Raw genomic sequence first — 16,914 nt, forward strand, 5'->3', positions numbered from 1 at the left:
AACCATACTGATGGGTATACACTGGCTGATGGGACCATGTAACTGACAAACAATACCACTGGCTGCATGGGACCATGTAACTGACAACCAATACCAATACCTGGCCTGTATACATGGCTGCATGGGACCATGTAACTGACAACCAATACCTGATGGGTATACACTGGCTGCATGGGACCATGTAACTGACAACCAATACCTGATGGGTATACACTGGCTGCATGGGACCATGTAACTGACAACCAATACCTGATGGGTATACACTGGCTGCATGGGACCATGTAACTGACAAACAATACCTGATGGGTATACACTGGCTGCATGGGACCATGTAACTGACAACCAATACCTGATGGGTATACACTGGCTGCATGGGACCATGTAACTGACAACCAATACCTGATGGGTATACACTGGCTGCATGGGACCATGTAACTGACAACCAATACCTGATGGGTATACACTGGCTGCATGGGACCATGTAACTGACAACCAATACCTGATGGGTATACACTGGCTGCATGGGACCATGTAACTGACAACCAATACCTGATGGGTATACACTGGCTGCATGGGACCATGTAACTGACAACCAATACCTGATGGGTATACACTGGCTGCTGGGACCATGTAACTGACAACCAATACCTGATGGGTATACACTGGCTGCATGGGACCATGTAACTGACAACCAATACCTGATGGGTATACACTGGCTGCATGGGACCATGTAACTGACAACCAGTACCTGATGGGTATACACTGGCTGCATGTGACCATGTAACTGACAACCAGACCATGTAACTGACAACCAGTACCTGATGGGTATACACTGGCTGCATGGGACCATGTAACTGACAACCAATACCTGATGAGTATACACTGGCTGCATATCATCATGCAGCTGACTTCAAATACTCTCACAGGTACAGCTGAGACCGGACATCAATCTTCTTGTGCTTCTGTGCTACAATGGAGACATTTGCACAGGCCAACGAAACAGCTTTTTAGAAAAAGCATCTGTAGAACATGAAATGCATCAAGCAAAAACGTGTTCCTGGAATATATTGATTACTACCAAGTGTTCATGGCAAAGCATGATGTCACACATCATCTCATTCACAAAACCTAAAGGTGACCCTGATTTCAGGCACCAAGCTGAAGTATTTTCCTGAAAGGCATCAAAGAAGGAGTATGACAAAGCATATGTCCTTCTACAAAATGATAATCCTGGGGAAGACATGGATCTATTGAAGTGCAGTAAATTTTGCAACAAAGTCATGACTAACACCTCATTTAGCCACATTCATGTCTTACCACCACTAGCAGCAGCCAAACACCACTGTCAGCATGTTTTCTTGCAAGTGCAGTAGTGGATAGGGCTAGATTGGGGAATTGATTCCACGTGATTGGGGAGTGGGTGACAAACTTCAGTCTATCCTACCCACATGCCTTTGGCACCAGAGAAACTACTGAAGATCATTAGATGTAACTGTAAAACAGACCGTTAATGCTTCAACTACCAGAAACATGGTCAGTTTGATGTAGAGACTGTCAGTGAGAGCATCAACTCTTCTTATTCATCTTCTGTTAATCTGCTGACCTTCTAGGTGAAACATAAAATGACAAAAGAAAATGAACAAAGGTTGAACAAATCATGATTAATTAAAATCAGAACAGAAAACAGTTTCAAATGATAAAGAAAACATACAGGACGCAGGCTTCAAATGCTGACTTTTAGAACAAACAGGGTTCGCCACTCATTTGTTCCAGTATGAGTATTAGACGTTTAAATAACAAATTCAATGAACGACTTTGTATGTCTAATTTCAACATAGAATGTCTAGTCAATACAAATGTTTTGTGTACTAAATTGATCTATAAATATGTCCTGACTATTTTATACAAATAATTTTAGGATTATCATTTATAATTTTATATATAGCTGCTTTTTTATTGTAAACACTGGAGAACTATGTATGATGCAAAAACATTTCCCTTGGGATAATAAAGAAATTTGTTTATCTTACCTTATCATATCTCAAGGGTGTGTCAAGGGAAACCTAATTTTAAAAATGTTCTTCATACTGAATGTTTCTAGACTGGGATATTGTCAGTACGAGAATTCAACTGCTCTCTATGAAAGGTGTGCCTGCATGATGATGTTTGTTTGCGTTAAACGCAAGGACAAAATTTTGTCATCATGCATCCCCCATCTACCCATGACACCAACGAAGGCCCATGTATTGTAGTTTTTAACACAAAGAAAAATAGCAGCATGTCTCATTCACCTGGTTTCTTTTCTTCTTCAACATCAGTATCATATTCATCAGAATCATGGGGTGAGCCCTCTACCCAGTTCTCGAATGAAAGGTGACGGGTTCCCTGTGAGACACTTTGTTCCTGAGATGGCTGAGGCCATGATGTCTCTCTTGCTTGCTCTGAATGTTGTCAAAAAAATCAAAATTAAAATAACAAAAGGGGGTTGCATTACAACTTAGATACAAAAGCTCACATAGGTACAATGTTTTGGAGACAAACGGTATCTACTAAGCACAAGTACAGGAATCAGTTTCTTAAACACCCTCAAGTCGCACCATTTTAGCATCAAATCGACAAACATTCGGTCTATTTTCATGCTTACAGTGGTGCATTAATACTTAACACAATGGTTATTTGTGATGTGACTGGGATACAGTGTTTACTCATATACAGAGTAACCCACCACTGGTCATACCTATGGATTATCAAGGCGGAGATGAAAAACTAGATAAGATCAATACTGTAAACATATAAACATAAGTGAAATCAACCAAAGCACAAATTATCAAAGAATTGTAACAAGGAAATTAGTCCATCATAATCTGAACTAAAGTCATCACCATGGAATAGCCAAACCAGAACCTGGAATTCTATCTCACAAACATGTTTGATATCAGTTACATCATATGGGTTTGTCACCCACCTGTGAATAACAAAGGAATGTTGTAATTGAAAACAATGGTCAACAAATGACAACGTGCCAAATTTACACTTCTTCCCGTGGTCCCTGGCTAGTAAAAATTCACCAGGACCACCAAATGATAAGTTTGCAGTGGTCCTGGTGGCCAGTGAAGTTTGTTTTGATAGTTAGGTAAATCTACAAATGATATTCTGTACCAGTGAAGTTTGTTTGAAATTCGCTTTTCTATCATAGCATCTGGTCTAATTGTATTGAGGGAAAATTTACTGAAAAATTACATGCATCGTAAACCTTGCCAGTTTTGACACATTACTAAATCATCATTCACTGCGTTTTACATAATTTAGTCATAATTTTAATGTTGTTTTTGTTGTTGTTTGATCTAATCACCAAGTCGTTCTGAAACATTGTTGATGAACTGAGAATCGCTGAGAATGTTTTGGAAAATATGCAACTACGAACATCGAGCCTGGCCGTCATGCTCACGGAGTCCAATACTATTCCGAGGTACTCCAACTGACATGCCAATCCAAGTCTTACTCTCAGATAATGGTACCTGCAACTTGGAGAAAACAGTCTGTAGAGTGTTCATGGTCATAGTGGCTGAATACGTAGGCCGGTTGATGGTGAGGAAGTTGTCCACTAATGAATGAATGAATCTCACGTAGATATCTTTCAGAATCCACTCAATACCTTGTGATATGTGATCGATGATACGAGGACTGGACCAACATCCAAAGGCTAGTCTTTTAAAGAAATAATAGTGACCGTCCCATTTAAATCCAAACAAAGGCCAGTTGTTTGGATGGAGTGAAACTTGTTTGAAGGCATCCTTAATGTCTTCTTTGCACATTTGGACACCTTTACCGACTCTGTATAACTCCTTAATAGCATCAAGTGGCACATATGTTCATGTGCACATATCCTTGTAGCAGTCCGTTCACCACATAGTCGCTGAATTGTCTATCCGGATGGTGCTCCAAATCTCTCTTGAACTGGCTTGCATTTAAAGGCGTCAGTGGATGTCACTTCCTCACATTGGTTTGCCTCTTGTCATTTAAATGTGTGACTTTCTTACAGTCCATCTTACCATGGCCTTTGGTAAAGCATGAAGTGCATACGTGTAAGAAGGTACAGCTTGGTCGCATGCAGCCGTCGTTGTTATATAGTTGTTGCACACTTCCTGCCCTTGATATTGTATCCTCATATGTCCATGAGAATCAGGGTTAGTGTTCTTCCTTGCAGTTTGTCCATACAGAGATCAGTGTCCTGCACCGTCATTGCAGGGCATGTAGCGGCATCATGGCTTAGCATGCCGCACTTGTCACAGGACTGACAACGTAGACCCGATGTACACATTGTATGGATGCGGGTGTGTGGAATCCCCCAGTTGATATGGGTACCCCTCTCAGCCAATGCAGCCACTCGTGCCGCGAATTGTTTGTGGTACTCATAATGTACGAAACTGCCATAAAGTTTGTACAATTCCCTGACTGTGTGTTCCTGCTGGTCCAAATGCTGACGCCGATTTGGCCATGCCTCACAAAAACACATCCTTAAAAATCTTGAACGCTCTGGTAAATTCTGCAAAGTTGAGGTTCCTTTGCAGTCTAAGGTCTGCTTTCTAGCTCCTACAATCACTGAGAAGCTCATCAACAACTCTGTAATCTCCTGTTTCCTGTGTAGGTAGCAGGAGTGTAGCAAGGTTGATATATTTACCTTGGTGGATCTTCCCTCTGGTAGTTTCGTCCACAATGTTGACATAAGGGACAGTGGTGGCCATCGGAGCAGCTACCGGTGGTGGCTGCTCCGATGGCCCAGAAATGTCGGTTCCTCTTGAAGTGCATGCCAGCTGTTGTGAAAGGGAAGAAATCAGGTCCTTCATCTCTCTCATCACCCCTACCATATCAGCTGCCGATGTTGGGAGGGTGTTGAGTACAAGGCACAGCCACCTGTTGAATGCCCCTGTCGGGGGAGGGTAAAGGAACCATCTCGCTATGCTCTGGTGTTTGTCGTTATTCTCGTTGTAGAGTTGTAAAAGTACCTTCCGTTCCGTTTACACCAATGTCAAACAGTTTCTGTCGCAAGACGGCTGTTGTTAGATAGGGGGAACTTCTGTTTGACCTCCGTCTCTCGATGCTGGGTCCAACATGGCGATCCCCACCATTATCTAGTGTTCGTGATCGCCTTCGAGTGTGTCTGGTGGCCATGATCGTGAGCCCTGACAGCTTCTCTGCTTGAAAACTGGATTGGATGATAAGCTGGTAACTCGATGACAGAGGATTGAGTTTTGGAATATCGCTGTGCTTACTACGCACGTTTGGAGAAGAAGGCATTTACGGAATTGTGGGATGTAAACAACGAGTGCGCATGGCCGGATGTACTTACAGGAATGTTGCGCATAATAGAATGTACCAGTAGGGGAGATGACGATGCCAGACAAGCAAGGCAATAAAAGTGGTAAATGTATCATGGGCCAAAAGGGGTTACAAGAAACCAATACTAGATTGAAGATTGGTAGTAAGACGTTTATGTTTGCACAAACAAAAATATAAATTATCATTTTACAGTTTGGAAATTTTAACTATAAATTGTATATTTATATATATACAATTATTATCTCACGATTTGCACTTCTCTCTCTTGCTTCGATGCCGAGTGGAACGAATTAGAACTTTCCCTGTAGACCTCTCTTATCCATACGCCCGTGTTCCCCAGGCTGCTTTCCTTATAGGACAGGTCCCTGGTCCCATGCTGAGCAAGCAGCATGCTCCCCTATCTACCCACGTGACTACCTCAGAGTGATCATTCTCTTGTTGGAGCGAATGACAGTTAACTGTAACCGCCGTAATCTGAGTAGCGGGGAGGCTGGGCGGACATACATCGCGTGAGATAGGATAAGTATATAAAAGTACAAATATACAATTTATAGTTAAAATTTCCACATTTTTAAACTGACCCTATCTCACAATTTGCACTTTATCCCACGGTTGGACGGCGGGTCGCAGATTACACTAAGCCAAAAAGCACTGACAGTATACACTGTATAGGCTAATGACAACCGTAGATAGCAAAGAACAAGGGAGGCTGGATCCGACTAGCATAGTACCTATACTAGTGATGGGTTATCCTGAACCCCTTGGCTTACTAGGTACAATCGCTCCCAAGGAGTGGATGCCCCCAGAGCGATGTGGTGTTCGGCCGCAACCCTCGCATACACAAGGGGACGCAACTAGGCGAGTCACCTCGCTTAGTCACGATTTATCAGAGTACCCCCGTAATTAATGTCTTACGACTAGTAATTGGGCCCGCACCGGCTTCGAGACAGCCCCCCAGACCCCATCACGAATAGGGGAAAAGGAAACTGAATCGGAAAGGTCACAAGTTTAACGTTCAGTACCAGAACACCACCACATGGTTTCCACTACTTACCACAGTAAGACCACAACGGTGTGCTGAGGTACTTAGGAACTAGAACACTACGAATTCCAAAAAGAAATCAGGAAGGACTACACTGACGTGACTGCTCAGTGGAGTGGAGGTCAGCAAGCGAGATTGTCGAACACTTCTACATCGCAAATACAAGAACTAACCACTGTAGATCCGTATAGACACTAATTGCAATAACCCAATAAAATTGAGTGAAGAGTTCTAATCCCAGAAGAATCGAGAACAAAAATCAGAAATATAATTCAGAATTTTATTCAGTATGTCCACGAGAGCAAATGCATAAATGCGCACTGTACTCATCTGTGTTGATGGGCCGACGATAGCTGCTGTGCCAAGACAAGGGGTCGAAACTGGTAGCAAACCCTGGACGCCAGTGACCGATAAGTACCTCAGATAATGTGAGGAAAACATTGTATCCGAGCACCAAAAGCAGCCCTCCATGATTTGCACAGTTGCTGTGTAAAGCCATCATAGAAGCTAATGCTCAGGTCTCGTGTGGATTGGATGCTGCTGGGGGTGGCAATCCAGCAAAGGCGTACGCCCTCAGTATGTTACACGCATCCAAAAGGACAAAGTTGTCCGTGAGACCTCAGCCTTGGATGTAGTAGACAGCGGGATGAATAGCCTCTTACCACGAAGACGGCGGCGCTCTTGGGAGGCATCTAGGAAGATACGTAGAGCTCTGACAGGGCAGAGAGACAAATCTTCCAACATCATGTGGCCCAAGAATGGTTGACAACGGTGGGATGGTAAACATTCTATCCGGTTGTCCTGGTAACTGGTTCTTTGCGACAAAGTCCCAACGCAGTCCCAGAAAAACTCTGCCATGACGTTTTCATTCAAAACACACACAATTCACAACCAGTGCATGTAACTCCGAAATATGAGCTGCAGTAGCTAATGCTACTGGAAAGAAAGTCTTGAACATTATCTGTTCAAACTCCTTATCATGTAGTGGCTCATATTCACTGGATACCAAGTGACAAATCCCATGCAGGAGGTCTGAACCTCCTAGACTGGTCAGCAAGTCTGAACGAACGCAGCAGATACTGGAGCTCTGGAGTAGTTGACACCTTGGTTCAAGTAGTCGTGGCAAGAACTGAATTATGGTAGCCAAAAAGGTTGACAATGTAGTTTTTTCGTAGCCCGTAAATGCTGCAGAAATTCCGCAACAACCTGAGGTGATGCAGTGGTGGGAGAATTAATTCTCCTAATTCCACAGTAATTTCTTCCATTTATCGTCGTACAACGATCGGGTCGATGTCCTATGCGCAGATGTTATAGCTGTAGCTACTCTGAGAGAGTAACCCTTGGCTATCAGAGATTTCTGTAAATGCGCCATACGTGCAGATAAAGTGTCTGTGATGACCCGTGGTACAAATCCGAATGTGGATGATGAAGTAGGTCGTTTCGGGCTTGTAGCGGTACTGGACCAAAAGCAGACGAATCTTGCTGGTTGAAAGTAACTTTTGAACTACCTTGGGTAGCAGAGCCGGGGGAGGAAATGCGTAAGCTTTTAGACCCTCCCATGATATGGCTAACGCGTTGTGGTCCCACTCCTGAGGATCCGGAATTGGGGACACGAACCATGCGAGCTGATGGTTGTACCAAGTGGCGAATAGATACGGGTAGATCATTGACTGGAATATCAGGGGCAGTAACTTCCACTCAGTTGGTGATGGCCGTTTGGGGCGTGACATGGCGTCGGCTATGACATTCCTCGCCCCCGGAATGTGTCGGGCTCTGGCCATAACGTTGAGAGAATCGATTAGATGGTAAAATCAAAACGTCCACTGGAGCAGAGCTGCCGAACCTGTCAAGCCTTGATGATTGATGTACCATACTACTGTCGAGTTGTCTGATTGAATCAGTAGATGGGACAACCGGAGTTCTGCCGCCCAATGCTGAATGTCGAGAATGACAACACTAAATTCCAACGTTGATGTGAAGGGCCTTTTCTGCAGATGACCACTGCCCGGCCACTTGATGATGAATCACTCTTATGCCCTTAAGAACAAGGATTTATCTACCATTACTCTACCTCCTCGTCCATGCTTATTACAGTTAGTAGTAGTACAATGGGGATTCTGCATCACTTTGTGTTGTAAGGGTTATATTTGTGTCTGAATCCGCTCCCATCGATGATGAAAAATGGGTGTGTTGTCTGTGTGACTATCGTTGGATATGTCCTTGTTTAAAAAATAAAAAAATAAAAAAATGTTTCCTACAGGGATTCAGGCGCCAAAACTCAATATCCAAAGTCCAGCATGTCCCCTTTACACCAGCAGAGCCAGCGTCCTTGTTTTACATGTAGTCCTTATATTGAGTGACGATTTTATGGATGGGGTCTGTCATAAATTCCTCGAAGAAGGCTAAGGAGTAGGTCAAGTACGGGTCGGTGCGGTATCGGGTTTCGAGGCTATAATTGACTAAAGTATCCATGAGACGCTGTAACCGTTCGGTACCCACGAGACCTAAACTATCGTACAGGGTGGTGAATATCGAGCCCATGGACGTCTGAAATACCATTTCTCGATCAATGTTCACATGATGATGATAGCTATATATAGACGTATCTTTAATAAGGCGGTAATACCGTGTCGTCAGGGGTGATTTGCAATTCCTCTCTGACGAATCCCCTACCTGGCCCCTCTTTCAAGTAGTACAAATGGGGTTCATCTTCTTTAATATCCATCCGATCGATAAGATACGTTTTAACGGACCATACAGGGTCTGTGGCACAACATTTATCCCCTCCTTCGAGTTCACCGGGCTGGTACAGATACCTCACGACAACCCGGTCTGGTAGTTTTTTCTTTTTTCCGTGATGTGATGGTGCAGCTGATTCAGTCGTGACGGATTTCATTTTTATGGCTCCAACAGGTCTTTTATCGATGAGTCTAGTGACTTCGTTGTTGATTGCCGACACCACTCGCGGTAAGCGCACAACCCAACCCATTCCATATTTCTGCTTCCGGGGTTTACCATCTCTTGGGCATACTGATGTCCAAACAAATGCTCAGCTAAAGTCCTGTTAAATCTTTCGACGATGGCTTGGCTTCGGTGAGCTCCGGCCACGCCTGTCTCACCTGGATTTGGTGTTTCGACAACAGCTGTGATACAGCTCCCATGAACTCGCGTCCAGGATCGACTTGTAATTCGGTCAGCCAGGTCAAGCGATTGCGTTTGTAGATGCATTCTAAGGCCTTAGCGACTAGACTCGAATCTTTGGTCATTAACGGCTCCGCTTCCTTATAGCAACTGGCAACGTCCACGATGGTCAAAGCATACTTATACGTTTTGTTTCTCACCCTATCATGCGGTAGAAACAGGAGGTCGGCTTGATGGGTACGATTGGGTATTGAAATGTCAAACTTTCTTCTCGGGATATATCGGGGAGCCGGCAGGTAAACTTGCCAGATAGCTTGTTTTTTAAGCCGAGCTTTGGCGGTATCCTCGGAGACTTGAGCGGCTTGGCTAGCTTCGGGATGGCACCCACACCTTTCCAGGAACCCCGAGGGCTGTAGTAAACCTTCTCTATGATTCATGTAGTTCAAGCTATTGTCCGTTCAATTGTTGTTTTTTTCGCTAGGGACATAATAGACTGTCTAGTCCTCAACGTGCCGAGTGGAGTTTCATATATAGGGGGGTCTTAAAACTCCCAACTCGTCAAGGTCTAGACAGACTGTTGGTATCCATAGCCATAAGTGTGGATACCATCGTTTGAAATCCATCGTTTGGTATCCATGGGCAACAGAGACGTTTTGTTTAGAGTGATTCCGTAGATTTTGTGTTTATCACTTCTCAACGCATTCATTTGGTGTTTGAACGTGCGTTTATCGAAGAGAGCCTGTTTGAAGAGGGTGTGCTTGATGTGCTGTTTCACCACGTATTTCTTGACCCTTTTGGATTTTTTGATTTCGTCGTCGGCTTTCTTGATGGAATACATTTTAGGTCTTAATCCGACGTATTCCGTGATGGGTGTCCCAGCACATTCGTCTTTCATCTTGCCGAGGACCTTTTTATTGGTCGTATTGTGCAGGGCGTGGTCTTGGGGGTAATCACTCGTATCGTACAGGTGGATGTGTTTTGCCATGTCCTCGTAGACGTCCTCCGTATGCATTTCAAATCCACTTCGAACAGGTATCCTATCTCGAAGTTTTCGGGGATAGCAATAATGTTTTTCGCATTAAAATTTTCTAAGTTAAAGCATTCGAACCCCCCTGTGGGCAGATACTGACTCATAGCCCAGCCATACAAATTGTTGGCATCGAGGAAGAGGATGTGGTTGGAGGGTTTACTCCAATCGTAGCCTTCGACGTATGGGTTGCTGGCTTTAGCTTAGCGTTTGGAGACCACCGAGATCCCGCCGCGCATTCCTTTCTCGATAAACAGGTGCATGTCGTAATCCGTTAACAATTCCAATTTAACTCTGTTTTTATTTTAACAAGGCATCCCACGAGAGACTGAGGCCTAGTTTCTCCCACATGTTATGAGCGTGAGTCGGTTAAGATGCTGTAAAAGCAGTCGATGGGAGGTAATCGTGTCTCCTCGAACTTAGACCAATCGTCCATGTACTCATACAGGTACACCCCCTTTTTTAACAGCAGATGTCGAGTCGCTGCGTCGGTGTATCGATGGGTGATGGTGAAGGTATCATTTGCCTTCACCAAACTGTCGAGCGATGACAGGAGAGATTGAGCACTATCGATAAATCTCAGACTGTTGAGTGAGAAGGAAATGTATTTTTCCATGTTGTTGGGGATGCACGTTAACTTGCCCTCAATCTTCGAGATGGCCTGCATGATCAGTTGGGCATCATAACCTCCCGGGGAATCATGAGCGGTGAGCCCGTTCAACTGTTACACGCGATCGATAATACGTCGGGACGACTCGAAGTCGCTCTCTGCAATCTCGTGTATTACCCACGATGGTCGAAAATCAGTCAATCTAGAGGGAACAACAGGCTATACATCGATAGCAAACGCCATGATTTGTCCGACGGTTATTACAGTGATTGTACGCTGAAAGATGACATTTTCAAACCCATTGGAGCCCATCTCAAACTCAACGAATCGAATGGCACGCTGACGTTAACGGACGGGGGAAAAACCCATTCGACTCGGTAGACCCTTGGCGAGAACTCTCGGGTTGTCGTCGAACGAAATACGACCACGAGACACAGTAACGGGCTGGAAATTACCGAGCCTCGTGGTCTGTCACGAGGTGTTTGTTCATCTCGATCGGGTAAGCACGACCGATAATATTCAAGGCGAACGCCCTTCCACGCTGCTAAGAGCCATGCCGGTGAAAACAGAAGAGTGCAACGACGGTCGTTTTCTACCCTGCAGTACAAAAAGTTAACGCAGGGCATGATCACGGAATTGAAAATTATCCATTTTAGATATAAAACATAAACCGGTGTATATGGAATATCTTAGCGTCACACTGCACGTAAAACAATGACTCAAGTTTCTGGTCCTGGAACAACCATGCGCCTGAGAAAATGCCCTACCATCGCGATCTTCGATCTCAGGGACACGCGAGGATTCGATGAACCCGGTGTCGAAGGCAAGTTATACGCCTTAGAATTAAGAAACAACGTTTACAGGCGAACGGAAGTGAGCGGTGGTGGTAACCTAGGAGATTTAGACGATGTCATAACCGGAGGTCTCATAAAAAACATGCAGTACAATCTCGTCCTCAACGACAATAACACGATTTATATATAGAGAGACGTCAACGCTTATGCGAGTCTCAACGGGGTGACTCACAATATATATTTTACCTCCAAAAAATCCATCTCATCAGCTTAAAGTTTACGCACGAAAAATTGTCGGAAAACCAATTGAAGGCTCTTCCCTAATACAAGTATAACCATGGGTGACGTTTCAAACCTGAGTTCACAGGCCACCACTGCGTTCTCAGATCTCGAGGACACGCGAGGATTCGACCAACCCGGTACGGAAAACACCTTATACGTATTGCACTTACAAAACAACGTGTACCAACGACGCGAAGTGATCATCGAATCTCAGTTGAACTGGATTATTAATCTTGTCCTGACCTACCCTGGATTATTAATCTTGTCCTGACCTACCCCCTATGTTTCGTTTGCGCCAAATCAGCGAGATCAGACGTCAACTGGAACAAGAATGCAACTTGCGGATCGGATTACACAAAAAATACCATAGGGCCACTAATGCTCTGGACGGTGTTGACACTGCCCTGATAGTAGCCAGCATGTGACTTGGCGCGGCTGGCGTCGGCTTAATATCGACCATTATAGCCGCCCCCGTCGTCCTCGGGTTAGAAATAACAGCCGGGATATCGGGACTGGTGGGAGTAGCCCTTAAATTCATTTCACGTCAGCTTCAACGTAAAGCATTTAAAACACAATGAAATCAGGCTTCTAGCCGAAGCGAAGTTAAACACGATCGATGATCATATCCCGACAGCGATCTCTGATAGCAAAATCTCCGAGGAAGAGTTTCGTCTGGTGATGTATGAAATCGCCAAATACCACAGAATGAAACAGGAGATTCGAACCAAGTCTAGGAAAACCGCTGACATCAGCGAAGAGGAGAAAAAAAAAGTTGATAGAACAAGGCTGACAGCAAATCATTCAAACCTTCCTTACCAAGAACATAGATCTCATCAAAGATTAACTCTTTCAACACCAGTCAACCAAAGGCTTTTACTGCCATGACACCGAGTTCCCAGAGACTCTGAGGTCATAGATGGAGCATATGTTTATCAAGGAAAATATCAGCTTGTAAAACATTATTGCTTCTACATAGCATACACCATTTGAAAGGTCTAATCCTACTGTTTATAAATATGAAATTTATTTTTGATCATATTATCCAAATAATCCAACTTCAACGTAAATAATTAAATTTTTAATGAAAATGCAAGCTTAAAAATTTATAATGTCCAGATAATCCACGAAGGGAGCAAAAAATGCGGCAATTTTTTCCATTTGTAACATGTCATAATATCCCCTTAACCTTTTCTTCTATAATTCATTTTTACGTAATCGGAAAATTATTTTAACTCATTAAGCCCGAGAGCCCCATCACTACTCAACACCTGGAAGCCCTCGCTGATTGCCCACTCTCTGTGCCGAGACTAATTAGTGCTAGTCACACCTGATTTCCCTGGCAGGTTTCGGGGATCACAGGAAACTGTCTAGTCGTACAAACAAGTCCTGATTGTTTAATTGTGTCGTAAAGATACATGTTGAAAGAAATCAGGTGTGAATACATGTCGTGTATTGCAAGCTTTATGTAATTTTATTGCAAGTTTCTCTTGTAGACCTTTTGTCGGCTTGTACATTTATATTTTATCACAATATGCATACACATGTATTCTTTGTATGTAACAGATGAGACACACGTTAACAAATTCTCTCTCTTATATCATTGTGTGAGGTTTAAATTTACAAAACATCTATGACAATGACATACTGTAAAGAAGAATTTACTTTCATACTTTATAATCTTGGACGAATATAGTGGTTTTGCCGATACATTTCTAGTGTTTACGAATTATTTTAATGAAAGTACTTTAACGCTAGTCTTTGACTAGCACAAAGCACATTCATAGCATTGCACTTTATTTCATACAGATTTAATGCAGAAAACATACGTGACCATACAAACATACATATACAAAATGTATACTACATATTCCTTGCATAGACATAAAACAAAGAGTCACGTGATAGGGCGTCATCAAATTTCCCGAATAGAACGTTCGGTATCTCAACTGTTCAATGAAGTGGCTGGTCATATGTTATCTGCGACCAATCGTATCATGAGATACCTGTCACAGAGGAAAGGACAGGTGATGGGGCGTGGGCGAAATTTCTGTAGAGCACGTTTGGTCACTCAGCAGCTTGGATAGAGATTGGTTATTGGCTATATCCATGACCAGTCGATATGCTGGGTTTCGGCTTTATCAACTCAAGCTATCATGTAACAGTTTGGGGATTGTAAACATACACACTGGTAACGATGTATGAAATATACACATAAGACAAATAGGAGTAGATAGTCACTTTGGCGAGTTTATTTGTCCTCATTTTAGTGTTTTTCGATAAGTAAAACAAAGCGATTGAAATCCAATCACTGAGTAGAGGTAGTATTTATTTTCATATACATTTTATGCACACAACTAGTACATAAAACATAATGGTTTGCTGCACATGTAAATATAATCTTCACCTTGATACGAATGACTATCCAAACTAGAGTACACGCATTACAAAATCCACGAGGTGACACTATACTGAATTATTATAGTGTATAAACTTGCAGTTGACACCCCCCACCCCCAATATTTATGAAGGTGGGCGTGCCTATATCTTTACTGAATGCAAACGAGGTTCATAAGATTACAGATGTGCATGCATGTATAAACATCACAGAGAGGGGCGTGACTCCATAAAGCAAGATGTCCAATGATATAACAGCGCGCATCTGTTTATTTTACACTTGTCACGGGACAAACCTTTCAACAAGGACGTAACTACATATGCATTCTACCGGAGGCTGTTATTTCAAGGTGGAAAGAGGCTTTCAATTATCTCATTACTGTAATCTGCTTGAATGATTATACGCATGTGTATCGATACCGTAACTGATATACTATCCAGCTTTTATTGACGATAGATCAATAGAGACTGAGTTGATTGATACACGTGATAATTGCACCGGATTGGATAATTACACAGATCAAATACAAACGTTTTACAGAATGCTCATGTAAATTGCATAGAAAACTGACAATTCAAATCAACATGAAACTTTCAACAGCTTGAACAAAAATGCTTGAAATACCTCTGTATGGCTTACATGTAATAACTTATGATACTACTTCTGTCCATGTGTGACAATGTTTTGAATTACCAACTTACTGTCTTTTGTAACAAACGTAGTAAAAGATTTCATTGTTGTAATAACACTGACATGTATATATGTATTCGCTGCAAAGGCGCGTCTTATCAATTTATATTCGCTTAGGTAACATTACAAACTTTAGATTATGGAAAACAACTAGTTACAATTCAGTAAACTTCAAATTAGTAAGTTCAATTATGTTTAATCTATTGGAGCTTGGATGTATAATTACTTGTGTTTAATGTTTAACGTAATGATGCCTAAAAAGTAAATTCAAACTATTCTATTGTGTTTGAATTCTTTGTATGTCCTTGAAATTTCGTATATTGTTTCCTATTTATTAGGTAGTTGAAGGAAATATAATTTTTAGTAACCTCTAAAACATTACATTTAATTCAATCAAGGTGCATACGAAGTATTTTAGTATCCATTCACAAGGAAGAGTACCAGGCACTTACCTCTGTAAAAACATCATAATCCCCTTGCTCGCCGACATGCGTTTATTTGCTAAACGCTGTATAAGCCTATGATAATGATTAGCAATTGTTATCAAAACACTTTAAATACTTCTTCTGATTGATACTAAAGGTGGGATCTCTCGTAAGAAAAGCTAACATTTGCTCAGTACTGCTAAATTGGTTGAAATAATAGGTACAGTGCGATTTTTAAAAGTGCAACACACATGTGCGTCTTTTGCTGAATAAGAGGTGCTTTCTGTTGACAACTGTATGTGGCTCTCGCTGTGAGAAACTGCTAATTACCTGCCCCATAAACACGTCACTCGCTGTGAGGAGCTGATTAATTTGCCCTATATATGCGTCTCTCGGCCTTAATGAGTTAAAAAAGATTTCTCAAATAATATGTATGGTCGTCTATTTCCCGATATCAGCGACTTTCCGCTTGGTTACATGATACAACAGTGGGAAATACCTGTGTTTTCGAAGCTTCGTATGAATAACATGTGAGGCGATTCGTTTGATGGCGGGTATCGTTCGCAAGCTCTGAACATCAACAATATCACTGTACCCTTGCCAAGAGTATTTTCACAGTTGTAAGAAGTGATTTTATTGGATAAAAATTGGTTTCTAATGACTCTTTTTCGCCATAGTCTGATATAAGCATCGTGATTAGTCAAAATCTTACACGTGACCTAAGGCAGCCAATCATATTACAGCAATGTATACCGTCCTCATTAACGAAAATTAATGCTTAAAACGAAAGTTTTGGGTAAAATCACGCTATTCTGAACGTGTTACGCAATAAATCACCACCTATACGTATATTATGGAGCTTAGTGGACCTATCGTCCTAGGTTATGACCTGTGACTAAAATGCTTCATGCATATATTTTACCATTCAACATTGTGTCCGAGCGCGAAGTTTGAGGCGACGAAAGCCCAGATGTCACTTGAATTACAATACACGATTGCTCAAAAAGATGGAAATAGTAAGTTATAATGTACGTTTGACAACTTTTATGAGCACTGTTGTGGGTTTTATTCTTCAGTTTATTCAGTTTGTTTAATTATTTTCTCGAAACATTGTTACTTTGCTCTTTGACAACTTTGCTGTGGACCCTTGCCAAAGCATGTGTCCGAG

At 42.4% G+C, this 16,914-nt stretch overlaps 1 protein-coding gene across 1 annotated transcript in view; it reads right to left on the bottom strand.

Annotated features, from left to right (window-relative positions):
- Positions 1 to 16,914, bottom strand: part of LOC124280553 (leucine-rich repeat-containing protein 74A-like) — a 520,775-nt gene that overhangs the window by 446,468 nt on the left and 57,393 nt on the right. Inside the window, 1 exon segment of the mRNA XM_046716499.1 lies at positions 2,292 to 2,441. Coding sequence (XP_046572455.1) covers positions 2,292 to 2,441 — 150 coding nt within the window.

The sequence above is a fragment of the Haliotis rubra genome, unplaced genomic scaffold (assembly GCF_003918875.1).
Source record: "Haliotis rubra isolate DU_JTF1 unplaced genomic scaffold, ASM391887v1 Scf27, whole genome shotgun sequence".
Taxonomy (NCBI): Eukaryota; Metazoa; Mollusca; class Gastropoda; order Lepetellida; family Haliotidae; genus Haliotis; species Haliotis rubra.